General features: G+C 44.1%; 1 protein-coding gene across 1 annotated transcript; it reads right to left on the bottom strand.

Moving 5' to 3' along the window:
- Position 1: 1 nt before the first annotated feature.
- Positions 2 to 26,933, bottom strand: vat1 (vesicle amine transport 1). The gene is made up of 6 exons (XM_084038106.1): positions 26,248 to 26,933; positions 20,740 to 20,947; positions 11,719 to 11,889; positions 10,449 to 10,538; positions 8,446 to 8,687; positions 2 to 5,411 (listed from the first exon to the last, which is right to left on the bottom strand). The coding sequence occupies exons 1-6, from the start codon at positions 26,668 to 26,670 to the stop codon at positions 5,139 to 5,141; spliced, it is 1,407 nt and encodes a 468-aa protein (XP_083894232.1). The 5' UTR covers positions 26,671 to 26,933; the 3' UTR covers positions 2 to 5,138.
- Positions 26,934 to 27,731: the final 798 nt, after the last annotated feature.

Genomic DNA, 27,731 nt, shown 5'->3' on the forward strand with positions numbered 1-27,731 from the left:
ATTTTGTTATGCTTTTTTTTTATTAGTCCTGGAAAACATGTAAGGCATATGGTAACATTACACACTGAAGCGTTACAAGCTCTAGAGGCCATGTGGACAACATGGCACCACGCAGTAAACCCAGAGTCAAGCACAGAAGCAGCATCAATTCAAAGGGTTTAAAAAACAAAAAGACGAGAAGAGTGTTTGCAACCAGGAAAACAAAACAACAACACAAGGAAGGACAGAGTAGAGGAGAACTAGCTTAGAAATCAACCTGTTGGGTATGCCTCGTAGAAAATCACCAGGGGTGACTGAATTCTAACATGTGTAGTGGGATACATGTGAAGTGAGTTTCTGAAACGTTCCCAGAGATAGGTTAAGGTGTATCATGAATGAACCAGCTGGCCATGACAATGCCCATGCTGAAGGTGAGGACAAGGAGCTAGGTGGCACAAGGGGCAGTGGATTGGCTTCAGTTGGCAACTTGATACGACTGGAAGTGCATTCTCCTCCCTCCCTCACACCATGCCACATGACCACTAAACTATGGTGGAAAGAGACAGTGAACTGTACACACATGCCTTTTTACTGGTCAAATAAACATGCATCCTAGTACTGTACATGACAAGCCCAGCCAGGTTGTACTTCTGTAGCATCTCTGCAATGTTGCTGTGATGTAAAAAAACGACTGCTAAGGGAACAATAGCTGCAGGCAGATGTGGTTGTTTGGGTTGTCAGTGTGTGGATGAGTGAATTTGGATAACCCATTGACAGAGCCTCACTGCTTATCTGGGAATACTACAGCTTACATCGAACATGGATAGTGTGACAGTTTGTGCAGTGAACTCGGTGAAATGGAATGATTTTATGTGTTAGTGAATGCAAAAGTAAGTGGTTTTCTTGTAGAAACCTGCTGTTTGGAATGACCTGAGAAACTATATAAAACAGAACGAAATTCACCTCAACGCTGAACGGAAGGGGCCGGTGAGGAACTTCAGCTATACAAGCCAAGACAGACAGAAGAGTAGCAGTTGGAAATACTATGCTCATTGTCTTGGAGCACTTTTCAAACCTAAAACTACGAGTGTTAATTAGTAATATCCAATCAAAAACGCCATTGTTCCGAAAATTTGTTTATTTTTTTTACTTTAAAACACTGTTTTTCTCCTCTTTTTCACCATCTCTGAGTTGCTAAGTACTCTTTCAATAGTGTCTGGAATGACTGAGAAACCATTTCAAGATGGCATTACACTGCAGCTTCACCATGGTGGAAGTGCTCTCAGGCAGCCGTCACCCGCCCAACTGATTGAGTTCATCTCAAAGGCATCTCAGCACAAAAGAACCAAGGGGAAAATGTTGAAAGAAAAAAAGAGATTACAATAGATTTTCCACATGCCGATGAATGCATGCAATTTCAAATTCCAGATGTCAAACTAATGTTTTATTTGCTATGATTGCATTTGGCGAGAGAAGGGAGGGGGCCATATGGAGAGGAATTTTGGACTACGACTGTTGTGCCGGCCAAGAGGCTCCGCAGATGCAGCACAGGAAAAGAGGAACGTCTCTAATAATCCTTGAGTGAACTGGGATCAGCTGTAAAGCGGAAGTGTTGTGTCTGGGGCAGGCCAGAGCTGAGCTATGATCAGCCAATAAGCTGGGGTTTTGTGCAGCTGTGTTACAATCTTGGCAACTCTGCACAGCTGTGTGAAAACATCTGCTCCCCCACTTGCTTCACAAGCCGTTTGGAAACAACCTAAAAGAAGTAGAAGTCCATAAAGAGGAATACTGCGGAACTCTGGATTTGGAGGAAATTTGTGGATTTATGTGAATCTATATGTCTTTGAACCTTAAATTCACCATGTCTAGTCCCATTTCACTGTGATGCTTATAATATAGTCATAATCACTTCAATCTGTTGTGGTCAATATGATGTTAGAACTGGTAGAATGCAGTGAAAAGGACATAAATATGGAGGGAGGTGCCTCAGATTGAGGTAAACTGTGTGCAAGGAGAGAGGCACAGTGTCGATAGTTGCTTAAGCAAGACTGCAACCAATCAAAAACTACAAATTTTGTTAGAAATTTTGTAAACTGCAGCAAAAATTCAGTCAGCACCCGAGCATTTTGGGATACAAATCTGACACACTGTGACGGCTCTTTTATATTTTCACTTTTCTTCAAGGTTGATGGAAATGCATCCAAAAACAGAATTTTCTTCATATTTTTATGCAGTTAATATTCAAAGCATTGACAGAGGAATATACATACAATTTGGCACACATGGTTCGGATCGACAAAAAAGACTTCATCACATTTAAAAGAGAGTGCAGGTTGGCAGGTCCCTACATAAGAGTATGAGCTTCGAACTTTAAACCCTTGGATAACAAAACAGACAAACGGAAATATAAAGGTAAATTAAAATAAAATATTAAGTAAAACACCCTTTTTTTTATACTGAAGCGTTTGTTTCTCACATGGCACCGTCCACAGGTTCACAAAGGGAGCCCAGCAGATTAGAACAGAACACTAACCAGAGGCTGACAGGACACTCCCCACACCAGCGTGGCAGACGCACTCAAGCCCAGTTCACTCCGCCCTGCTAAACATTTTACTTCTCACAGTCAGGGATGGATGAATGCTTTGATTTTAGCTGCCACCCAGGAGAAGCTGGCCTGGGCAGGGACTGGCAAGCTGAAAATGAGGGGACTGTTATGATTGTGTCTGTGGGTTTGTGTTTCCATGTGTTTGTGTGTGTGTGCCACCAGTGCTTTCAGTGAGCCTCAGCAGATACAAGTGGAGTGGATGATGGGAAAACAGGCTGCAAAACTGGAGCAGAATCAAGGCCTGCGTGGGACTGGAGTGCGACTGCCATGCCTGTAAGTGCATTAAGATCAGCGCGCAGAGTGCAAAATACTAATACCAACTGTCCTCATAACACAGGCCTTTTATCAGACAGGAGAGATAGAGTAAGAAGGGAGGGTTGCGGTTGGAGCTACATTACACTGTAGCAGAGTAGTGTGAGGGGGAAATGTGGCAAGGGTAGGGTGGGTGCTTTTAAAACCTGACAAACGACCTGAGGACACACACACATCTTCACACACAATGGCACACCACACACAGCACATGAGGGAGGCCACTCATGCTAACACAATAACATTTTTTTTTTCCAAACATTTGTGTTTTTTTTACAAAGTCACTAGTCACCATCTGAGTCTCAACACTGAGGCCGGGCTCACAGACAGACAGGCAGGCAGAGAGGTCGATAAATGTCTAAGGTTGGAAGTTGATATCCTCCTACGAGATGTGGAGTCCACCCAGTAGGATTTATGATGAAACGCTAAGGATTTACTTTAATGACATTACACCAGTGAGACAAAACTCATACTGGCCATTAGGGGGAGCGGTGTGCTGTTTTTTGAGAGCACACTGCCAAATTGCACACATTGTCAATACATGATATCACCGGATTGAACAAATTTTTTGGGAAGTCCTACACTCCAGCAACCTTGAAAACTGCTCCGCCTCTTCGTTTTATCATTTTAAATCCTTAATATGTTACCTGTTGGAATACTACTCGAGTCAACAGGCAGAACAGAGAGACACACAGGGAGAGGGAGTCAGAGAAACAGCCCACAGTGCCTTCTCTGACGAGCCTGACGCCTGTTGCTATGCCGACCATAGAGAGGGAAATGGAAAGAGGAGGGAGAGAGAGAGTGTAGAGTAGAGACAAGCAGGGGAGGCGAAGTATGGACGCCAGCTTGAATTGAATTCTCCTCTCTCAGGTCAGGGTGATCGACAGGCGAGCGGTTGCTGTGAAAGGAGCAGAATGCCATGGAATGCCTCGAGGAGGATCAGGGAGGAAGAAAGCCTGATCCCGAGGAAAAGGGCTGATATTCACCTTCTCAACTTGCTCATTTCAGACGCTTCACTGTCTCAGCATGACAGTGCCTCTTTCATTACATTCAGAGTGTGTGTATGTGTGTGTGTGTGTGTGTTTGTGGCTTGTTTGAACAGAAACAATTTCGCTCTTAATTGGCACTGCACACTTCTTGCCAACAGTTGGTCAGTTAGAAAAATCTGTAACTAAGGAGAAGGAAGCTGAGCAATGATTTCTGCCTCCCTATTCAACGCTGCAAAGAAAGGCTCATTATGAGGGATATTCATATTCAGGCAAGTGCAAAACTGCCGTCACGATAATAACTTCGCTGAAATTTGGTGGGAATGCATGCATTATGGAGCAGTTTCCCTGTCCACTAATACAAGCTATATCAACACAAAGGCCATATAAATAATAGCCAATGATAGGGCTTGTAGCATTAACGCCATTGTCTGAGCAATCAAACACCATGATCAAAATCATGATGCCAATATCTCCAAGGGAGCTGGGGTGCATCAGCCAATCACAGGCGTCTCTGACTCATCCTCAGTGACATAACTAAGCGTTGGACACTAAGAGAGCTACGTGTGGGTGGGTGTGGTTCTCCGTTTATCTGCCTGTCTTTGTGCCTGTCTGTGCGTCCGGCCGCTGAATGGGTTGGGGGTTGGGGGGTGGTGGTGGTGGTATGGGAGGTGTGTGTTGGGGGACGGGGGAGGAGACTCAGCACAGTGAGGGGAGAAGAGGTGTCAGGTGGAAGTCAGAGCAGAACAATTTAGCACAGTGGGAGTTGAGGTGCGGAGGGGCATGGGGGTCGAGGGTGGGGCCGGAGTGTGAGCAGGGATTACGGTTGTCAAAGAAACAGTAATTTGCCCCAAGCCTGTACCGTACCCACAATTCCCAATAGGAAATATCTTTCAATTTTTTTTGCGACTGCTTTCATTATCTTATGAGGCAGAGAGATCTTTACTTTAGCTCAAGTGATTTGATTTTTTTTTTATTTTATTTTAGAGATAAAGGAAAGAAACAGGGATGGGTGGGGGTGGGGGTGGGTGGAGCCAGGCCTGAGCAATCACTGTCATTGTGGATTGTGGGTGAGGCGGAGGGGAGGTGGAAGAGATGAACTATCGACAGTGGTGTGATCATTTTGTAATCTATCCTTCTAACTCTTACCAATCCTTGCTTTCACTCCACCCCACCCTCCCACCCCACCCAACCACCCCACCCCCTGCTCCCAGGACATAAACTCCCTGCCGGTCTGCTTGACTATCCATCCCTCCCTCTCACTTCTCCTCCTTGCTGGGCTCTTCCTTCTTCTCCTCCTCCTTTTTCTCCTCTTTCTTGGGCTCCTCTTTCTTCTTGTCGTCCTTCTTCTCCTCCTTCTTGCCATCGTCTTTCTTCTTGTCATCCTTCTTCTTGTCATCCTTCTTCTTGTCCTCTTTCTTGTCCTCCTTCTTGGGCTCCTCCTTCTTCTCCTCCTCGGGCATGGGCTCTGTGCTGAGGATCACTTTGCCAATGTTGTTCCTCTCCTGCATCTTTCTCATGGCATCGCCCACCTGAAGGAGGGACAGAAGGAGAAAGACAGTTACATAAAGCGAGATTAAAGAAGGCAAGGAAGATTTTAAATGCACCTGCCATTGAGAAAATGTAATCAGTTTACAGAGTCAGTTTCTCCTCCACCAACACATTTCCATAGTAATACAAAACTCCTTGCATCCTGTGCCTCTAATCTTGTGTTTTGATACAACAGACTAGAAACAAATTTGACAGGCTCAAATATCACGGTATAATATGCAATATATGAGAAACTACATTTGTTTAGATGAGACTTTAATAATCTTTGGGGGGGGAAATGAAATTGTTGCAGCGGCAAAACACATGCACAAAATGATATCTGAAAGGAAAGAAATGAGGGGAATGTACTGCAAACAGATATTCTCAATATCAGGACATATTAATTTTAAACACAATGAAATGTTTATTATTTTAAGTAGGCAAGAAATACAGACATGAGGCAGAGAGTAATCATTTTATGTAATATCCCAATGCTACAGAAATACATTTATTTTAATTAGAACATTCTATCATCTTTACATTAAAATGCCCCCTTAAGTAATAAACTGCACTTAAGGGAGCTTCCTTTGGTTTTTCATTGCTGTCGTCTATTGGTCCAACAACTGCCTTAAATGTTTTTTGGATGTGTGCAACAATTGAAAGTGCTTTAAGATGAATTTCTTCAAAGCCAGAATGGACAGAAGGAACAGTTACAGTGACCAATTTACCATGTACATATGTGAGCGTTGTCTTCAGATATACTTGGAAACATGCGACCCTATCGTTTAAATGTGCTTGTTTATCACACGTTAATCCCGAGGACACAGCATATAGCAGGTTAAAAATGAGGTAATTTAAGTGGCTAACCCGATGTTCATTGTGAAACCTCTTCTTTTAAACTAGCACAATTTCTTAAGTCACATATTTTAGTATGACTGTAAATCATAACAATGAGAACAGCATCACAGGCCGCCCAACCCCACCCTCCCCTCGACCACGGAGCTGTGTCCACTGTCTGTTCCTGTCTCCATCGCTTCCCCCTCCCTGCTTCCTGCAATCCCCCTCTTCATCGAGGCAGGCAGACCACCTAACGACCAATGCCACGGCAACACGGCCATCTCCTAGCAACCTAAAGCCTGGCTAAAACATGGCCCTGACGACTCAGACACATGGGAGAGAGAGAGAGAGAGAGAGAGAGAGAGAGAGAGAGAGAGAGAGAGAGAGAGAGAGAGTGGGGGTTTGAAGTGGAGGGGAGGAGTGAACGCAGGGAGCAACTGGTGTCCTTCGGATGAGAAACACGCCTCGGCGAATCTAGATGGGAGGGAGGGGTGAGTCCGGGAATTCAAGCATCATCTTCAATGTGAATGAAAGTCACAGTGAGAGCGACTGATGCTCCTAAGATGACTCCACCCACCTCCATCCTTCACTCTATGATCGGTCAACCTCTCTGGCTCCCAGGCATCGGGAGCGTGCTATTTGTGGCTGCAGACATGATCATTATCCTCTTTGGTATCAGTGCAGATGTACAGTAGATAACGCACCACAGGAAAGGGCAGCAATAACGCTAATTTCCAGGTATTGTCCAAGCATGTTTATTGATTATTGATGAATGTGATGGCGGCATTTGTACTCGGCTTGAAATAATCGATTATTCATCAGATTAACCATCGCCGAACAGCTTTTCATCTTTGATGCATACGCTTGAAACTTTCCACACCCGACTGCTTGAAGCCAGACTAAAATACACCTTCTTCACTCCACGCTCCTTCCATGTCTCTTTCTCATACATCAGGGCACCTCCCTAAAACACACGCACACACCGACTAAAGGATGTCGCCATAGCAACAAGAGAGAAAATGCAAAAAAAAAAAGAGGACGGAGAAGGAGAAAATACAGCGAGATGGAGAGAGACAGAGAGGGAGTCAATAACCTAAAGACAGAGAGAAAGTCTGACATAAAGAGCGGACAGATAGAGAGGCAGCGAAAGAGCGTCAGATGGCGGAGAAAGACAGCGGGTGTTTCTCTCTGGCCACCGTAACACAGGCCAAAATACTGACCGGCTCCGACTCTGACAACAGAAGATGTCAGCCTCTGACTCCCTCTTTCTCTGTGTTTTTCACACTCTGTCTATTCATATCTGTTAGCAGTGTTAGTTTCTGTCTGGCTGAGTGAGTTACGCTGAAGAAGACAGGGATTTTTGTGGACAAACTTCGCCTGTTGATTGTTGAGCCTTATTCAACCTGTGAGCCACAAAACTCACACACAAACATACCTGGCATTCACATAGTTGTGGTTGACTGTTGTCAGTCCTCTACATGCACCCATAAATCATCTGGACATGCAGACTGGGTGCACATTTATGCATTTAGTCACACGAAAAGCCAGGCAATAAAAATGTTGTTTAATAGAAACACATATTTTAGTATGGATTCAAGCTAAGAAGACTTTAAAAAGCTGGAGTTCAAACACAGGTCAAATTAATGTTTTGATTAATATGCTATTTATGTGGCTGGATAACTAGCTGTATCAGTTGTAAATGGATGGTGGCTGATAAGAATAATATCTTGTGTCATGAGCCCCTGATTCGCAAATATCCAAATCAGTTGAACTGAACTTCACCCTGCCGGCTCGCTTGCACAAAGTCCATGCCATGTCCGATTGAGCCCATATATGAATAGAGCCGCTCATTGTTCGGGGAATTCACAGCCAATGAGAGGGTGTGTTTATGACATTTCTATTAAGGCTGGCATGAAACTGGAAGAAAAGAAACATCCGAGGAGGAGAAGAGGGGTCATTTACGTGAAGACACAGATGAAAATGTTTGATTTGAAAGACAACAAGATAAGGAAACTTCGGATGGCTGAAATTGTCAGAAAAATTAAAAAATGGCTCTGAAAGGAAAACTACAGGAAATGTCCACACCTGATTCTCTGGACACTGTCCGGAGTTTATATGAAAAAATAGTGTTAGAAGTATTTTTGTTATTATCATAGAGATGAATTCCAGGCGTAAAGAGAACCACAGTTAGAAACTAACCTGCTCAAGGTGCCAGGTGGAGTCAATGCGGGGCTTGACCTTGCCCTCCTTGTAGAGATCCAGGATAGTGGTCATGGCCTGGGTGATGAGCTCCATCTCCCCGTCCAAGTAGCCCAGGTGGAAGCCGCACACTGACTTGTTCCCCTGGATTAGGCTGAGCGTGTGGATGGAGAACTGATGGTACCAGTTCTTGGCCACGGCGAGCAGGTTCTTCTTCTGGCCCGCCAGCATGTTAGATGTTCCTGATGAGAGGGAGGGAGAGAGGATTCATTTCTAAATCCTTGTGTATAATTGATTTACTGATGATTAATCGATTCAAGGTTATCAAATCATCTGCCCCCACTCCCACGTTCTTTCTTTTCCTCATACGCTTCCACTTTTCCTTCTTCTGATCATCTTAAGTGTCACCGTTATTGACTTGAGCAAAAAATAATGGACTGAATTTTGATAAAAGCTTAATCCTGACCTTTCAGTTACATAATTCACCTCATTTATCTTTGCTCTGCCTCTCTCACACTCTCACCTACACCTCTGAAAACATCTTGAGCCTTTCTCTCCCCTCCATCTGTGTTCACATAGCCTCCAATGATATCACTGTCTCTCTCCGGGGAAACGGGGGACACAAAGCACGCTCTGAGAGAAGAGAGGGACCCGGCCTGCTACATTCAGACACATTCCAGGTTTCATGCGGATAGAACGGCCATTGTTCTACCATGCATACTTCTGACGAGCTGCAAGAGAAGCAACCAGCAGAGAGGGACCGTTAGGGTGGGGTGGACCGGTGGCGGGTTCTGTAGGGATGAGAGGGGATGAATGGGCGAGGGTGGGGGCACCATGCTGGGTAGTGGGTTTTTGTGCAGCTTGCAAAGGCGAGGCCCTATTCTTCATGGATGCCGACCCCACCCACTGTTGCATGCATGCTGGTTCCAGATTGGCATCACAGCAGAGCAAGCGTAAAGGCCTTCCCACAGATGACACACAGCACACTGAGGACATGGAGCTCAACAGAGAGGTCACACTGCCCACCAGGAAGCAGCTTTATTCTGTGTGTGTGGAAACCCAAGACTAGTTCACGTACTCTATTCATTTGTTACACTCTATTACAGTTACACTCCAGGAACACTCTGGGGGGCCGTCATAAGCAAACAAGACCATCAGTGAGAATATTGCCAAAGTTATTCTTAATGCCTGTCATGTTCGATTCCCCGCAAAATCAGATATAATTATTTCCACCAGAGTCCTTCGTCTCCGGCAGCAACGAGCCCACCGCAGATAGAGCCAGATCTGGCACTGCTCCCGCTCTCAACCTGCCCTCTGAGCTCCTGCGGGAGGTGGAAAGATCCAAGCCTGGCGGCAATGGCTCATCCTCCAGCGAGGAGAAGACCATTGCATTGCTGCTCCCACTGGGACCCAACCCCACCCTGCTGCTGGAGACCCAGCTGGTTCATGGCCCAGCTAGAGCGAAGAAAGGCACAAGAGAACCAGGACTGGGCAGGACAGACTGTGAGACCATATTACAGTAAAATGGGAGTTTTTTTTTTTTAAAGGGCCTAGGAAACACGAATGCTTTTGTCCACAGGGACCGCCAAAATCAACACATAACTCGTAGTAGCTTTATCAAACCACATATTTGGGTTCAGGCATTGCATATGAAATTCTTGTAACTTAAAATGTTTTAATTCTGGAGAAACTTGGTTGGAGGGACACGTACAGCCTGGGGGCAATCTCTGCGTGAGTCCTTTCCACCACAGTTACAAGATGTTTGCTTGTGGAGGTTGAGGCTTCATTTTTATTTGACTTTGGCTCATAAAAGTGGCTCTGAATCTGATTATTTTGTGTGGAAAACTTGTGAAATTGGACGACATTCCTGGAACATTTTTAACCAAATCTAATCGCATTAACTCCTGGAGGGGCTGTGTTCACTGAGGATTCAAATAGAGCTGCTCCAAACTTGGCACTCGACTTAAAACAACTAATCTACACTCAGATCTTCTACTACTTACCATAGGTGATAAGTTTGCCCATAGGCTTCAGCAGGTTGTAGGCCTTATGGGTGTCTGATCCTCCGAGAGGGTCCAAAATGATGTCCATCCCTGGAGCAGAAGAGAGGGAAAAGGGGGTTATTATCACTGGTGTGAATTCAGCGAGAGCAGCCTGCCGAGTCTCCTCAGCAGCCCCCTCCGCATGCCACAGATCACTAGGAGTAGTGTAGCCAAGTCGTGCCATGTTTACACCAAGAGGAACCCATACGTTTGCCAAGAGAGAAGAGGAGGAGATCAGGGTTCCTACTTGTTTTATGTTTTCTCATTCTTGTCACTGATAAGACAAGAGGGATAGAATGTCTCTTCGTCAACGTCCATTCCAAGGTGGAAAATAACAAACCAACCTCTGAACAGATGGTAAAGAACGGCAACGTAACTATGAAGGTTTCTCTGTGGCTTATTAATGTCTGGCCATGTCGGCTCTGCCTTAATGATGTTCCTTTGTGCCAGAGGGGACTCCTCAAATTGGGCTACCCCTCCTTGCTCCGTTAAGCCCCGCTTCTATTGATTGTGGGAGGCTCACAGCAGGACTCTGCCTTGACCACAGTGAAGATGAATTGACAAGAGAGCCAAAGACAGAGGGAAAGGTAGCGTGCAGGGCTGCACATTGATCCAGGCTTAATTAGATATATTCTGTCTAAAGTGTCAGTTCTTGCTCTCTTCCTATCCGTCTCTGAAATGTCTGTCTGTCTCCCTCCATGCTACAAAGAACAGAGACGGGTTGGAGAGGAGACTATGAAATAAGCATAATAACAGTCTCCATTCTACTAGGAGCAGTGCGTGAAAGAAAATAAAAACTGTTTTATTATGTTGAAAAGCAGCATTTTTCTCACTCCAGAGTCCAGAGCCACATCTCCATGAAGCTCTAAGGATACATTATTGATGGCGATGAGAATCCAAACAGTCACTGGTTAGTGAAATGAGTTTGCTTGGGAGGAAAACTGACTCCCGACATGCTGTCATTCTCGTGTAAATGGCAGCCAGATCTGCTGAGAATTGTGTCACGAAAAATAAAACTGAAGTGTATGAAAATAAAGCATCTCAACTGTCTGCAGGTTGTTCAACACTGATCAACAGTGTTGCTTTTGCTAGTGGGGATATATTGATATGGTTTATTTTCTTATGAATGATAAACATGTATATTTATTTTGGTTGACTTATTTTACATTATTATCAATCCCAGTGCACAAAAACTCCACACTTAGAGCACTTTTGTGGCGAAGTTTCTCACCTTTTGGGCTGATCTTGCGGACTTCCTCCACATAGTCCTTGGTGCGATAGTCGATGGGATGCGTGACTCCACCCTGGCTGATGGTCTCATGCTTGCTAGCGGATGCGGTGCCGAATACAGTCACATCCTTCACTGTGTTGCATAGCTGAGTGGCTGCAATACCCACACCACCTAGAGGAAGGGGGCAGGGTTAATAAATAGTTCTGATTTTGTGGAAAAAACATACATTTCAGGACATGAATTGTGATATATTCTACTGACAAGCATTCAAGCCTAACTGGCTGTTCAAGACAACACCAAGACCTGAATGAATCTCAGCTGAACAGAAAGGCACCCAAGAATTCCCATTCCACACGTATTTCCTATGGCAGGTAAATGTGATTTGCATTATTTATTGTCCCAAACAAGGCAGTCAATAACAGCGCAGATGTGTTTTGCTTAAGGGCATGAAAAGAGTGCATTAAACACAATCACATTACCCAGCCTGGCCTGAGGAGTATAGACACCCACACAATGTGCATAGACACACACATAACTCTGCAGAAAGTAGCCATTGTATCTCAAATGACACATTTTTTGGTTCCCTTATTCAGGACAACCTGTCCAAAATTCCACAAGACAAAATAAAAATGTAGCAGTGGTATCTGTTTTGTTAGGAATAGGAGAGCTGGATGACATTCTATCACAAATTACATAAACACAGATCCTTTTAACCATGCCACCTGAAAAACTGTTTTTTTTCCACTGAAAAATTGTCCTACGTTTTCCCAACTTTTAAAGACAAAGTGCTGCGAGACTGTGCGCTTGAGTGGATGTTCCGTATATCTGTGTTTGAGTTTGCTGTATTTGAAAGTGTGTACATAGTTGTGGTAAATGCCTCAGCCAATGTTTACTAAGGCAGCCAGAGAAAGAAGTAATAGGTTACTGATAAGCAGTGGCTTGTTTGAAACGGAGGCTGACTGGAGGACTTGAAGTGAAAGGAATCCATAAAGGTCATTTATGCCTGACCAAGTAAAGATCATGTCTTATCTGATACCAGAGAATAAAGCAACACAAAATGCATTTACATCAGTTATTTGATTAGTTAATTTCCTGTAAGATGTTTGATAAGTCTATATTCCAAACAATTCTCAACCACATGAATATCAGAATTATCATCTCTTTATATATAAAAATATTTTTGAGCAATTGACCCAGTGGAATAGCAACATCATCCTGGCAGTTTAGCCTCTGCAGTTGTATTATCATATAAAAACACCACTGACACTGGCCAAAACAATGAACTGAGTTGTAATGATGAGACTCCACGTTACATTATCCTCTTTATGAATCTTTTATTTTAACCCTTTTTTTAAAAAGTGTCCTGTGAGTGAAAATAGTCCCTTGATGAAAAAAAGCAAGACAAATAATTTGAATACAACTCCTTCCCTGCCCTCAGTATCAGTGGAGACGGAAACCGTTTCTGATCTGTGGTTCTCATCAAAGATCTTACGTTCATGTGAGATGAATACAGCGCTACTATAATCACACCTGCTGACACTGAGGGGAGAACTGAGGGAAAAAACAAAATCACGGCTGTTGCTGTTGGATGTGAGTATTGTTGAGGCTGTGTTATAACAGCACCATCTCTCCTTGTCCTCAGCGAGAAACCAAGTTTGTGTTGCCAAGGAAACCTCATCCAAATTACCGGCGATGACTGAGGAAAGGGAGCCATTTTGTTTCATTGACTGCTCGTCCTTTTGGTCATATGAGAGTGATTTGATGGCAAACATATGTTTGTCGTCATACATTCATACGTCATACATTATATTATATATATAGTAACTGTTCTGGTGCAACCCTCACACACAAGTGTGAAAAAGTGTCCAAAAGGATGATGGCTCCATGAATCCCACATACTACAGCCAGACACTAGCATATTAATATTTAACTAACATTGCTGTCATAAACACAATAATTCCCCTTCTGTTTCTGCTTTATGAAGTCAGTGAGCAATGGAAAAACAACCTCTGCTGAAATCAGAGACTGATTTATTATTTTCCAATCAGGCCTTAAACTATTACCCCCCCCCCCCAAATGCCCTTTAAATAATCAGATATCTTGAGGTAAAAAAAAAAGGGTAAAAACAGTTTCCCAGGGAGGAAAAAGGTGCCTGTTTCTGAATCCCTTGAGAACAAACTCCTGATCTCCCATCACAAGACTGCTGAGCTGTGCCAAGAACCCCTTACTGCTTCCCTCCCCACTTTACACATACACACACACACACAGCCACACACATCCATACATCCAGATCACAAGGGAGAGAGGAGCTGCTGGTATCGGCTAATCTTCACAAATATGCACAGAGCTTAAAATGTTAACCTTTCATTAACCCGGTGCTTCAGTTCCCATTGTTTTCTTGGTTTCCTGATGGATAGTCTCTCTCTATACATCTACTTCTTTAGTCTAGAATCATCTCTCTTGGTTGGGGCTGTGATTAAAGACCATAAACACTTACCCATTCCTTGGGTGAAGAGAAAGCAGCTTAAGCAAATTCCTGCAGCTAATTTCATTTGTTCTCCTCAAAATTCAATTGAATTGTTTTCACTTGGAAATTAGGAAAAGTCAAAAAGCATCCACCTATCTATTATGTTTTTCTCCCTCTCTGGAGGAACAGGATACACAGTGAGGTTTTGTCTTCCCCTAAACCCTTACATTTTTCACAATTTGGCACAATTTGCACTTGGCTTCCATAACATGACTGTTGGGAGCGAAGAGGAATTTTCCCCCAAAACACAGTGGAATCCAGACTGACACTGAGGCCACTGTTATTGCTCCACACCCAGAGCTCAAAAGCATGGGGGATGGGGGGGGGGGCGACATCTGAAATGTTATTCAGATTTATGAAAAATGATGGGATGGAGACTACGTCTGCCGCATCCCAATTCATACATCCCTCATTGACAGCTCATGTTTCTTGTCTGAATAATTAAACAAAAAAAAGATCTCACTTCACAGCATTTCTCGATTGTGTGAGCCAGGCTATGATCTCAGGTGTTAGTCAGGGGACGGATAGTGACCATATGTCTGCTGTCAACACCAAACAGATGACTGGTCCCTTGTCTCTGAGGTATGTGTTGTTTTCTTGTGTTTTTCTTCTGCATTTATTTCCACATTTCCTCAAGGACTCCTTGTCTTTTTAAACCTATCATTAGCCTGCGGCCGCAACGGCTGACAAAGAATGAAATATAAACGTGGACCCAAATTCGCTGTGGCCGCGTTACAAAATCAACAATCTGAACCATATAAATTTACTTTTTATTGCTGCGTGTGCGGCCCTGTAACAAAGTTCAGATCAGAGTGCTGTAACAGTGATAGGAGCTGTGCTTTGGATGTTTGTGAACGTGTACTCTTGAGATATTACCCTTCATTATGTAACCTTGGTAGTTTTTTTGTAAGTGCACTGTGGGTTGAAGAGCAGTTTAATATGCTCTCTCTGACGGTTCATTTCTCTCCGTGCAGCAGAGAGGAAGCTCATTGGTAGTTACTACGAGTGAATTAAAAAAGCATTGTTTTTCCCTATGTGAAGGTGGTCCCTGTGAGTTCCTGAGTAAGGATTCTGCTAACAAACAGACACAGTTGCAAAATGAAACACAAGCTGTTGCAGACTCATTCAGTTTCACCCAAACAGGTGTCCCGACACAGGTTTCACGTACACCTGCGACTGTATGTCGTGGTTAGGGTGGGGGTGGGTGGATGGGGTCATTTGTCAACGGCTGCAGCGATGAGAGTGCAAGCGAGCAATGTGATTGGTGGGATAGGTTGGAGGTTGCCCTGGTTTCCCTCTTCTATCAGTGCAGCTGATCTGCCGCCGGCGATGCCAGGCCCGGGGAACACAGAGACGGTTCAACCACGCAGCCCAGGCTCCCGCTTAGTGGTCAGACTGAATTAGCATTCTCTAAACTAGGGTAAGACCTCCCTAGCAGACAGCCTGGGAGGAGAGGAAACCATTTTCAAGGCGCATCAGACTTTTATCGCAGCTCCCAGGAACAATGGGTTCATAAAAGAGAGAGAGATGTAACTACACTTGATCTTATATATATATATATATATATATATATATATATAAGATACATAGAAATCTATATTTCTTTACTTACTAGCTCACAACTTTTTTGCAATCATCCAACTTCCAAAAATGTTTCAATCCCATCTGCAATCAAGTATGCAGTGCACCGAGGGCTCATCTGCCTGCAGTCATACTCACAAGAATGAGGCTCTCGTTAACCAAACCCAAGAGATCCAACCACCTGCTCCTCTACTTTAAGTATCTACAGTATGCTTCGAACAACACTGCACCTAAACATCTCTCTGGTGCACTCATGTTTATGGTCACCTTCCCTGTCAGTCACAGCTAATAGAGTTAACAGAGTTATTCATATTTTCCCCAGATTAAGTCCTGTTCATGTTTTGCAATAGACAATATTATGTGATTGCAAAAGTGAAGCATCCTGAATTTGGTTCTCCTACTTGTTTCAGCACAGTATTTAGACCCCCCCCCCCCCCCCCCCCACACACACACACACACACACACACAATTTCTCAGAAAACAATCAAAACTGATTGTAAGCCTAAATTATCATTAACAAACATACACAATGTTAATAATTACTTCCAGAGCCAGCAGCTATCCACCGTTAATTTTGATTTATCGAACTCCTAACTCCTTAGCTGTGACTGCTGTCACTCATCACTCCCGTGGGTATATATCGCACCCACCTGCACCAGCTGGAAGGCTCCCACGTCGAGTATGACCAAATATTACTCAGTGTAACACTCCAGCTGCAAAAGTACCATAATTGGCTGGTGGGGAAAATCAAAAGTCTAATAATTGTCAGCAGAATGTGTGGAATCTAACAAAGAAACCTCAAACACACTTTGGCTTTAAGAGAGGCGATGATGAAATACATGTAGGTATGTGTGTACAGGAGGTTAAAGCAACATACAATGCAATAAGGGATTATGTTTTTCGACATTATGAGAAGATCCAGTTGGAATCCACAAACTTTGGCAGCATCTGTGCCATAATGTCACACAGCGGTAGGTGTCTGAGGCCATGAAGCAAGATCACGAGCTGAATCTATGACACAGGCTCCTGTCGCACCACTTGATTTATACCATGCATTCCACATCCACAACACAATGCATGACGCTTGATGTTGGCCTGCAGTCACTTGAGAGCTTGTAAATAAAATAGAGGTGGACGTCATAATTGGGAGCAGTGAAGACCCATATGTATGCAGGAATGTGTAGTGTGGGTGTGGTGGTGGGGTGGCTGGCCAGCGTTCATAAACATCAGGACCAGTTCAGGGAGAGGTCAGAGGAAAGGCTGGTGACCGGACACAGTGGAAGGCCCACGAGATACATCCAAATGTCACTGAAATCCCCCCACCTTCCTCCAGTCCCTTAGGGAAAACAAAAGGAGAAACGTGCACACGTTCCCCGATGACGGGGAATCGAGCACGGATATGGTGAGGTCACGCAGAGGGAGCAGAGGTTATGGGCTGGGGGGGGGGAGGCGGAGGATGCAGATGTGCAGTGCGGTAGAGGAAAGGACGATGGGAGGAAATACAACGATCTATTGTTTGGAGAGAGAGGACAGGAGTGGACCCATGGGAGAGGCAGCTGAGGACTATTCACACTTTCTCTCTCTCTCTCTCTCTCTCTCTAACAAACACACACACACACACACACACACACACACACACACACACACACACACACACACACACACACACACACACACACACACACATATAAAGACATGCCAGTCTAAGTACCAGTCAGGCATTCAGCTCTGGTCATCTGATCGTGATGGGTAAAGGTCAACTATACTTTTGAGGAACTTGTGTCCTTTATGGAGAGCTTATAGATGAGTGGACGTGGCATTACCTGCAAACATGAAACAAAAAAGAAGGCAAGAGGATGGATACCCATCATCCCTCTGTAAAGGCCCTCAGGTTCAACAGGTTATTTGCCATATAGAGCTGTCATTGTACAGATTTAGCACCCGTAATATTTAAGACCAGCTAATTTCTGATTCAGTGTAACCAGCAACAAATTCATAGGCAAACATCTTTTGGCTCACAAGCCATGAACCATTTGACATATCTTGAAAAAACCGGGTGAAGATAACATCATATGAATATTATTAAATGTTATTAATTCAGAATGAATGATCCGTTTTACTTCAAGTTTTGGGGGCTTTGTGACAAAGCAATTTAAATGTAATTGAAAGTAGGATAATTTTCCTAATGTGATTTAATCAACGGATTACATCCGTACTATGAGAATAAAGGGTGCGACCGTGGGACCGAACAAGTAAGGATGAACCCCTCAAGCATTCAATCATGCAAGATGCTTTGATGAAAAGATTTATGGGACTAGAAGAATATAATTGCTTCTCAAACACCATGTCTGTGGCTGCTGTTTGGTTATCATGATTACCCTGTTAGGTTAAAAACAAATCGCTTCCTGTCTACCACTGCTGTACGAATAGGCCCAGTTAATCCCATGTAAAAGCTCACTATTTGATCTTTACAAAACATGGACTGATCCAGCAGGAATGCAGTATTGTGCAGGCATGTCTGTCACACTAAATCACTGCTGTTCAGTTGGACTTCATATGCAATCGTCAGTTGCAAAGTCTTGTGAGACAGACTGATGAGTTGAAGTAAAGCCCTTTGACTATACACTAGTAATGCGTGTGGTTAAATGGGGTGTTAACTGTAGCTGTGGGTGGGGTTGAGTAGAGTACTTGTTAAATCACTGTTTCACAATCAATAATACATGCTGTATTCAGATGTGTGTAAGAACTCCAAATACTTGTGGAAACCCACATTTTTGCATTACAGTTAAATCAATGACATCTGGAATTCAAGTCAGATGTAATCTCAACATCTAAGGTCTAATCACCGAGGATGGACAGAACCCCAGATCAGTTTCAAAAATGTGTGTAGTGGAAAAGGGAGCCACGCCCTTAAACTACAATACTGCAGGGCTGTAACTCACTCTTATTTTCATGATTTTTTTTTTCAGGTGAATCAGTTCATAATTCTGTAAAAAAAAAAAATGCTTATTCAATTTTCTCAGACACCAGGGTGTTGATTTCAAATGCCTTGCTTTGTTGGACAAACCTCAAAGACATTCAAACTGATATGTTGAACATCAGAATTGTTGATTGTTGATCGACTAATATATGAAATAGATGAATTAATATTCATAGCATGTTACAATAGTGCTAAAATAACCAGTTCCTGTATTGGAATGCATTTAGTGTTAATATATGCCACCATGTCTTCCTTCATAGTAATAAAAAAATACATCAATCTGTCTGAAAGGCAGGGAGATAGAAACCAGATGGAATTACAATCTTACTTTCTGTCTGTTTCTGTCACAGCAGATACTTTTGAGCTTTTGAGAAAATATCATGGACCCAAGCAGCTCTCACAGCTCTCACACTGCACCTTTTCCACAAAAGGTATCACTATCGTGCTCCTAACAAGCTTTAAAAGTGTCAATTGAGTGGCGTCGTAGAGCATAGAGTATCATAATGATTTACACATGTAAAGAATGACAGAGTGCAGCGAGGCAGACTGTTAAGCAAATGTTTTTTTTCGTAGCCTCAGTAATGTGCTTTTACAATCCTGATGTCCGGACAGCTGCGAGCCAAGAGTGGCAACCTGCCCAGAGAAACCAGAGACGCCGCCTCAACCAAACCAGTGGGGGAAAGTGTCTTACACCACACTTCCAGAGCATTCCTCCTATAGCAAACATACTCCGGACAGAAAACCTCTGGCGAGATGTGTCTTCACAAAAGGATGAGTGACATCAGCCGGATGATATGGTGAACGCAAACATTTGGGATTCCACTCTAAACCACAAATCCCACAGCTATGAGTCTGTTAGCTGCTCTGGGGGAACAGCATGGTTTGCTGATAATCTTACAAAGTAACTCCTTTTCGGTGCTATATCGTGTTAATACGAAGGGATACATCCACCTGGTCATCTCCCACAGCTCTCTGTCATTTTTTTTTGGTTTCACCGAGAGAAAACAGGCTCCGGTTTCACGATGTGCTTACTTCTCTCAGCCATCTACGCCTACACAGTGTCCCAAATACCGAGGGATCCCTTTCTGACTCCCCCTGCACAGACAGAGTGGGAACGAGAGGAAAAGTGAAAGCTGTACATCGGCAGATAGTGAGGGAGAAACGGGGAGAGGACCTTTCTTTTGGCTAATGCTGTCCCCCTTCTCTCCAGCTGGCTTGATTGTGTAAACACAGCGAAATCAAATGCTCTCATGCTCGATGCATCACACCCAAAAACAGGTGCTTTTACTCCCTCAATCACCATCTTCCTCCCACTCTCTTGCGCTGAACTTTGACCTCAGAGTCCAGGTGGCAGGTGCTGCAGTATTAGTGCAGTCCTAGAGAATGCAAACCACTGAGCCATATCTCATACTAATGAACAGTGGGACTTTCTCCAACGGCCATAATTCATATAGAAAAGAAATCTATAAACAGGAGTTGCAGAGAAGGAAGAAGTCTGGTCCTGTGAACATTCAAGGGCGTTTCCTTTAGGCCACAAGCTTTGCATCTTTGTGTTGAGCTGTTTCAGAGGATTTCAAAATGATGCTCTAGAGATCTACTCAAAAGGCTGGTGGTAAAATACCGAGTTCATTTGTGTGACTGCTAACTACATAGCTGTTCTGGGCTGGCACATACTGAGATGAAACAGATTAAATGTGGTTTGTGGTTCATTTGCAGGAGTACAGAATAAATTGATAGTTATTCATAGATACTACAGTAAACGGTCGGACAATGTTTGCTTTAGTTTCGTGAATGAATTATTGATCAATATATAATGAAATGAATCACCCTTCGTAAAAGAGTAGTGCATCCATTTCCAACCTAAGATTGACAGAAATTAAAAGGGTTTATGTGTGCTATGTATCCTTCTCTGTATTTGTATTTGTCTCCTTACCTGCAGCAGCATGAATGAGGATGCTCTGGTTGGGCCGCAGGTTTCCAAAGTCAAACAGCATCATATAGGCAGTGATGTAGTTCACAGGGAGGGCTGCTGCCTCCTCGAAGCTCATGCCCTCTGGGATGAGGAAGGTGTGGGTTGCCGGCACCACCGCCACTTCCTGCCACAGCCCAAAGCGATTCAGCACCATCACCTTGTCACCAACCTGGAAACAAGAAGGAGGGATGAGAACACAGTAAAGCAAAGGACTAACCCTAACCTAAAGCAGCGATTCTCAAACGACTTGTACACCAGGGGCAAAAGTTGCTAAGGGGTAGAATCGCAAATTTTACTCAAAAATTGTGTCAACAAATTGAGTGAATTGTACCAGCTGAACACCACAAGCAGGTGTGGGGTCTAACGGCTTCTATGACACAGTTGTAATGATGTGAGCCGTGCAGCCGGAAGAGTAAGCGGGTGGGTTGCAGCAGTGGCAGACATGAAACCCTGCAGCCACATTGTCCGGCAAACCTCTAAGTGTTTGCTCTTAAAAAGTGCAAGCAAACAAGGAAATTGATAAACCACAGCAGAGTAAGTATAGTAACTCTATTGACTTTATGGAGGGAAATAATGAAGCAACAGAGGAAACTTTTTTTTATTAACACGTTAGATGCTACGGGATTGGTGCCAAAGTATGATAGCTGTTCTTTTTTGGATATTATATGCGAGTATCACATGAAAAAAGCTCTATCCTGACAGTTAGAAAGCCACAGACATCATTCAGCATGCTGCACGCCACAATCCCCATCTTTTCATTTTCTGCTTCCAAACTACCCTTATCAAAGTAGGATCCTCTTATTCACAACTGTCTCTTTTCTCGGATGAGCCTTGATGTAAACTTAGCCCACGGCGCCCTCACTAACCAATCAGGAGAGCCGGCTTGAGGGACACAGGAAACGGGGACGATTGCAGCATTATAACTCTCTTCCTGTTTTCTTCCTCCCCCTTAGTCACCCTTCTCGCCACAGCTCTCCCTCCTGCCCTGTTTCCATTCTCCTCACTTTTTCTCTTCCCTTCTTTCTCTTTCACTTCCTGACTTCTTTTCCTCATACAACTTTAGAGCGTCTTCCTTCCCCTTCTCTAGTCTCTCGTCTCATCCTGTCTGCGTCTCGGTCTTGCCGCCTTATTTGACACTCTCTCTGTCCTCGCTGCTTCTTCATCCTTCACTGTCTCTCGTTCTGTCTTAACCATCTCTTTCTCTTTCTCTTTTGAGGAGTGTCCCGTATCCCCTCTTCCTCATCAGAGAGACAGGACAATGGGGCCCATCTTCTCCCCTGGCTTCCCTCCACTCGTCAGAGTCCCTGCCAGATTCTTCCCCATGGCTGAGCATAAGACAAGCTCTCTCCTCCTGGGAACAAACCCTCTCCACCCGGGCCTCTCTAATGGTCTGGAGGGAGCCATGCGCCTCGCTGTCTATCCACTCCAATTAGAGAGATCTCCCTCTCTCTTTCCCGTTTTCATACCCACATCTTTCTGTCTGAGGACAATCCATTTGTGTTCATTTTCACACTATAGTTTTTATTTTTCTTCTCTTTCCTCTCCTTTGTCATTCTTGTTGACTCGCCTTCCCCGATCTTCATCTCGGGTATTTTGCCTTTATTTTGACTCTTCAAACTCCTCAGCCTCGCCGGTTTAATTGGGGGTACAGTGTTGCACCAATCAATAGACGAGGGAGTTCAGGGTTTTATAGGAAACACACATATATGAATCACACATCACAATCAAATCTGCCGCTATTTTTCCACACCCACGTAAAACATGTGAGTTACTGTCGGTCACACAGAAGCTGTGTAGGGGAAATTCAGGGCAAAGCAAGCGAGCCTTGTTACAGTTCTGTTACAGCATCTTCACAGTGTGACACACACACACACACACACACACACACACACACACACACACACACACACACAATTATTGCACTTCCTTTGTCAACCTTCATGCCACTGCATTTAATGTAGGCACAGTTGGGGTCAGGAGTGCGAGAGTGCTGAACAAAGACACTTCCAGTTAACTGTACATGAATGGACTTAATCAGATGGTGATTCAATTTCGGGCTATGCGGGCCTCCAAGTCAGCTGCTTCTTGTCTTTGAGCTTTGATGATCTCAGCAAAAAATTATCAGAGAGAGAAAAAAAAGAGCATGAACCAAATTTCTGATACAGAGTTCCTGAGTCAGATTGAGGCAAAAGATGAAGGTTAAATATAACACCCAAATGGCAAGCATGGCTCCTGTAAATGTAATTAAAATGCAACGTAATACCTCCCAGGTGTCAGCTAGGCGTTATTATCTTTTGACAGGATTTTTATGATGTTTGGATAAAGGCCACACCCTGCTCAAGCGTACAGCATAATCTGTGACAACGGTCTTCATGCTGCTTTCTGCACTTGACTGCACCTCTGATTATGCAAATTAGCATGTCATGCTGCCAAACCACCATTATTCTTCATCTTGTTTTTGCAGCTTGATTAATATTAGAAGCCTAAATGCACTCTACAATAATGTGAGATCCAAAAGTATGTGGAAAACCACATTGGACACACGTGAGTGGAAAAAGAGAAAAAAACCCCATCTGATTTTCATTTTTGACCTAGCAGTCTATGGCAAACTGTCACCAGGCCATGTAGCGTATAAGAGCAAGCTCTTAATGTTGTCACCATGGTGAAAAACGACATGTAGGATGAAAGAGGAAGTTGAGAGGATGGTAACATAAAGGGAGAGCAGCATGATAGAGGGGATACACTGACAGCACGTTCGACAGGGGAAGAATCAAGAGATTATACGAAAGAAGGAGAGATAGTTAGAGGGAAGGAAGGAGGGATGGAGGAAATACCAGACTGACAATGTGGGCTAGAGGGAGGTAATTGAGAACATATGGGTCAGATCCGACCGAAACTCACAGAGGGAGAGCATAAAAAGGAAAAAAAAAAAGGAAAAAAAGAAGCGGGTCAGGAGGAAAAAAAAGTGCTGATGTCTGTGTCAGGGGAGCTACGGTGTGATTTGTGATATTTCCCCTCTTCCCTCGCTTACTCACTGTTACACTTTTCCCCGCACTTCCCCTTAGGTCATATTGGGTGAAGGGACTAGCATTACTTCATTCAACGTGATTGTCCCCCTCAAGGGATGCTTGTGCTGCAGACATCATTGAAATATATCATGAGTCATGCGATGGATACATACATATAAAACCACGAGAGGCAGCAAAACAGCAAACAAGACAAAGACAGGGAGAGGCAACAGCCTTTATCAACTTTGCAAATGTCTAATCACATTATATCTGGCAATGGGTGTTTTTTTTAAATAGTTTATATACCAGAGTGCAGTCTGTTTTTCTCATTTAACAAAAAAGCAAAAGTTCTCCAATGCCTCATTGGAGTATAAATCACGTTCAGACATCGATATTTATGTTGCATTATCTAATTAAATGCCATGAATATGTGCATAGCTTCATGTACACTGAATGTAGAACTGCCAGACACACCCATTATTGTATGTCTGAGTGCATATGTGTGTGTGTGAGAGAGAGAGTGAAACAGCGATAGACACACAGAGACAGATAGAGAGCTGCAGTGAGGGATGAGCCTCCCAAAAATTCTGTGCCATCCGGGTCAGCACATTCCCACCGAATTGGCTGCCAAACAATCTCACAGATCTCAATCCATTAGGAAGATTGGCTCTTAATTCCATAAACTGCAAGAGGGGGCTGCAACGGGGGTTGTGGGAGTGTGAAGCCTCGATGACAAGATGTGCGTTTGCGCGTGTGAGCGTGATGCATGACCTTTAAAATCCAATCTACATGGCTGACAACGTGGAAAGAAGCCATTACGTATTTTAGTAACACAAGGGTCTTAACCTTCTGTGATGTCCGGCTGCTATTGGCTGACCTGCCTCCTATTATATTTCTATCACTCTGTGTAGATTCCCCACCCATATGGACTTGGCAATTGTGCCACTCCCAACACAGATTCTGCATTTGCATTATCTGATCAGCCATGGGGTGTTATCCCAAGATATGAACTGTTGATGCTCTTACAACAAACGGCATGAGTCATCACTGGCTGCTGTAACATTTTGCCTTTAATTGCCTTACAAAGGCGTTACCTTGGTGATGCCATGCAGCCAGAAGACAGACGTATAGGCCTGTGACTATAGCCCGTGACTCATCATGCAACGTAAGGAAGCGGCTAATAAGCCTCTTTTAATCACCACGTCATTCCTTGTGGCTGAACGTTAAAGAAGTTTGTATCGTGATTGTTTAATTGACTTGTCTTTATTGTCTGTATGAACTTTAATCGTGATATATATTTATGACATGTTTTGTTGTTAACACACCAGAAGCGATAGGCTCCCTGTTGACAAAGAGGGCGAATGATCCTATTCCTCACACCACGCTATCTATTGCGTCGCGCCTCGCCCTTTCCGCTCGGTGAGTCTGTGCGCCACCGACGCTCCCGGTAACAAAAGGCGTCGGTGACTCCCGGCTCCGCCACCGGTGTCAAGTCAGCCATATTAAATAACTGGAGCATCTGGCCACCGTTTCCACAATAAAGCTCCTTATTAATAGGAGTAACAAAATGGATTAGTTTTTTCCACCCACATTTTTATTTTTACCGTTGAATTTAGAGCCCTAACGATTTTTTACAACATTACTCCTACTTGCTTTCTATATATTGCACACATTTTCATAAACCGCCAAAAGAAAGTCTTAGGTGACTTTATCAAAGCTTTAATTGTGAAGGCGGAGCATTCTAATTTCCGGTCTTATTGTGGCCATCTTTGGCTGACTAGACGCGCCTTGGCACACATCAGAGGAGAGAACAGCGTAGGTGCAGCTATAGGGTGGAGAGCATCCCGCGGATTTGCACGCGTTTATTTAGACTTCAGACTTAAAACACGCATGTTGTGTGAAAAAATGTATCAATCCCCATTACAGAATTGATTTTGGGACTTGAAGTTGCTCAATGCAAGTGCGCCCAGTTCAGCGCAATTTCAAAACCGACAAGAGGGGCGACGCCTGCAGCTGACTTCATTGTACCCAACTCGTGTCATTTACACACGATGGGCTTCTTCTACGGAGATAACATCCAGCATGGACACAATAACAGGCTTTGTTCACTTTGGGATAACAAGTGCCGTCTCTTTACGCACGAGTGAATAAATGGATGAACACCCATAACAACATATATATCAATATTTATGATCAACCCTTTATTGTGTTAATTACCCAACCCAATAGCCTATAGGCTGGTATATTATATATTCGCATTAAATGTATTAAGTCGTGAAACTGCACAGCACTAGCTCACCACCGCTGCCTGAGCAAAGCCTGACACGCCCATATCCAGATGTAGCAGTTCAGCACCAAAAAACGAAGCGAGGCAAATGTTCATCACTTCAACATTAAGACACACACAGTAAAATGAGGCGTAAAGTTGTATTAAAATAAGCTGAGAGGCAGGTGTGCTTACTTTTCTGTCAGTCACTTCTTCCCCCACAGCCTCCACCACCCCAGAGCACTCCATTCCCGGGGTGACCGGCGGGGACGGCAGCCGGTCGTACAGCCCCTGCCGAGCCATCAGGTCTGCGAAGTTCAGCCCGCACGCCTTGACCCGCACCAGCACCTCGCCAGCCTTGAGCGCCGGCTTTCCCTTCTTCACCTGCAGCTTGACTTTATCATAGCCCCCGTAGCCGGTGAGCACCAGAGCGCGGTAGGTGAACGTCTCCTCTTCTGGGACCTTCTCGGTGGTCGCCGCGGGGGTTGCCGTTGCCTCGGCGGCGGCGGGTGCGGGCTCCGTCTTGGGTGGCTCGGCTTTGGGCTCCTCGGCGGGTTTGGTCTCCTGCTTCTGGTCCACGGCGTTTTGCTGCTCGGCAGGTGCGTCTTCTCCAGACATTGTGCAGGGAGCTGTAAGACAGTGATGAGTCTAGAAATGGACTTAAAGGCTTCTTCACTTCTTGTGCTTTTGGAGCCGTGGACGGGCTTTTAGTTGTGTCGCTTAAATGCTTGCCTTGCGAATCAAATAAAATGCGAGAGTCAGAGAGCGTCTTTTTCAGCAGTCTTGCATGGAGACACAAACCCCGACAAAGTGGGCTGATCAGTGGCCAGTGGCTGTCAACGCCGCACTCTGACAGGGAGCGCGAGTGGGACGAGACAGAGGCAGGCTGGAAAACACGGAGAGCTGAAGAAACCCAGGGATTGGGTGTGTGTTTGGCTGTCTGGGTTGGGCTTGAAGACAAACCTTTATTTCATCAAGCAGAGAGGTGATTTGCAAAAATGCCCATTGTAGCTAAAAGGCAAATAAAGTTAAGCCAACCCTGGCTGAATCTGTTGATTACTGCAATTCCCAACAATAAAGTAAAGCTGCTGAAATACCATAAGAGCAGAAAGTAGAGGAAACCAGTGAGAAGATTATAGGTTTAATCCTTTGGAGACAAGAAGTGACTATAAACTCAACACTGTAATGATTTTTCTTTTTTGAGCTGACATACCTTCAAAATATACAGTGCACTTGCCCCAAATACAAAGCAAACTTGATGAATTAATATTTCTTTCAGCAAGTAATTGCTTATTTCTGTCTGTTTATTGCTGCTTGTTTAACTGTGAGGTGTGTGGTGCTGCGACAGTAGGAGCCGGAGGAAATGTCTGTTTATGCTGCTTATTCTACAGTAGGATTTGCAGGAACTTCGGGCCTGCGTATGCCTCATTGTTGTAACTTCCCTGCGCAGGCAGGTCAGAAAAATATGAGTTTGTGTTGAGGTCGCGCCAATTTTTGATGAAACGATATAACCTGCTTTGTATTATGCAGCAAGCCAGGGCGGGATGACCTCTCCATTAAAATCTTGGGCCCATGGGATAGGACTACTCATACAATATGGTGCATTTTGCTTGTGTGATGGAAAGAAATAGTAACACCTTTGTGCTCACAGATGCAACAGTCAGTGTCTCTTGTATTGG

This window comes from Eutrigla gurnardus (assembly GCF_963514095.1).
Source record: "Eutrigla gurnardus genome assembly, chromosome: 20".
Classification (NCBI taxonomy): Eukaryota; Metazoa; Chordata; class Actinopteri; order Perciformes; family Triglidae; genus Eutrigla; species Eutrigla gurnardus.

Excerpts from the sequence above, each read along its gene's own strand:
- vat1 (XM_084038106.1), bottom strand. The coding sequence starts at position 26,670 with ATGTCTGGAGAAGACGCACCTGCCGAGCAGCAAAACGCCGTGGACCAG. Across the intron at positions 11,890-20,739 it reads CCTCATTCATGCTGCTGCAG|GTGGTGTGGGTATTGCAGCC; the intron begins GTAAGGAGACAA and ends CCCTTCCTCTAG. Across the intron at positions 5,412-8,445 it reads CCACCTGGCACCTTGAGCAG|GTGGGCGATGCCATGAGAAA; the intron begins GTTAGTTTCTAA and ends TCCCTCCTTCAG.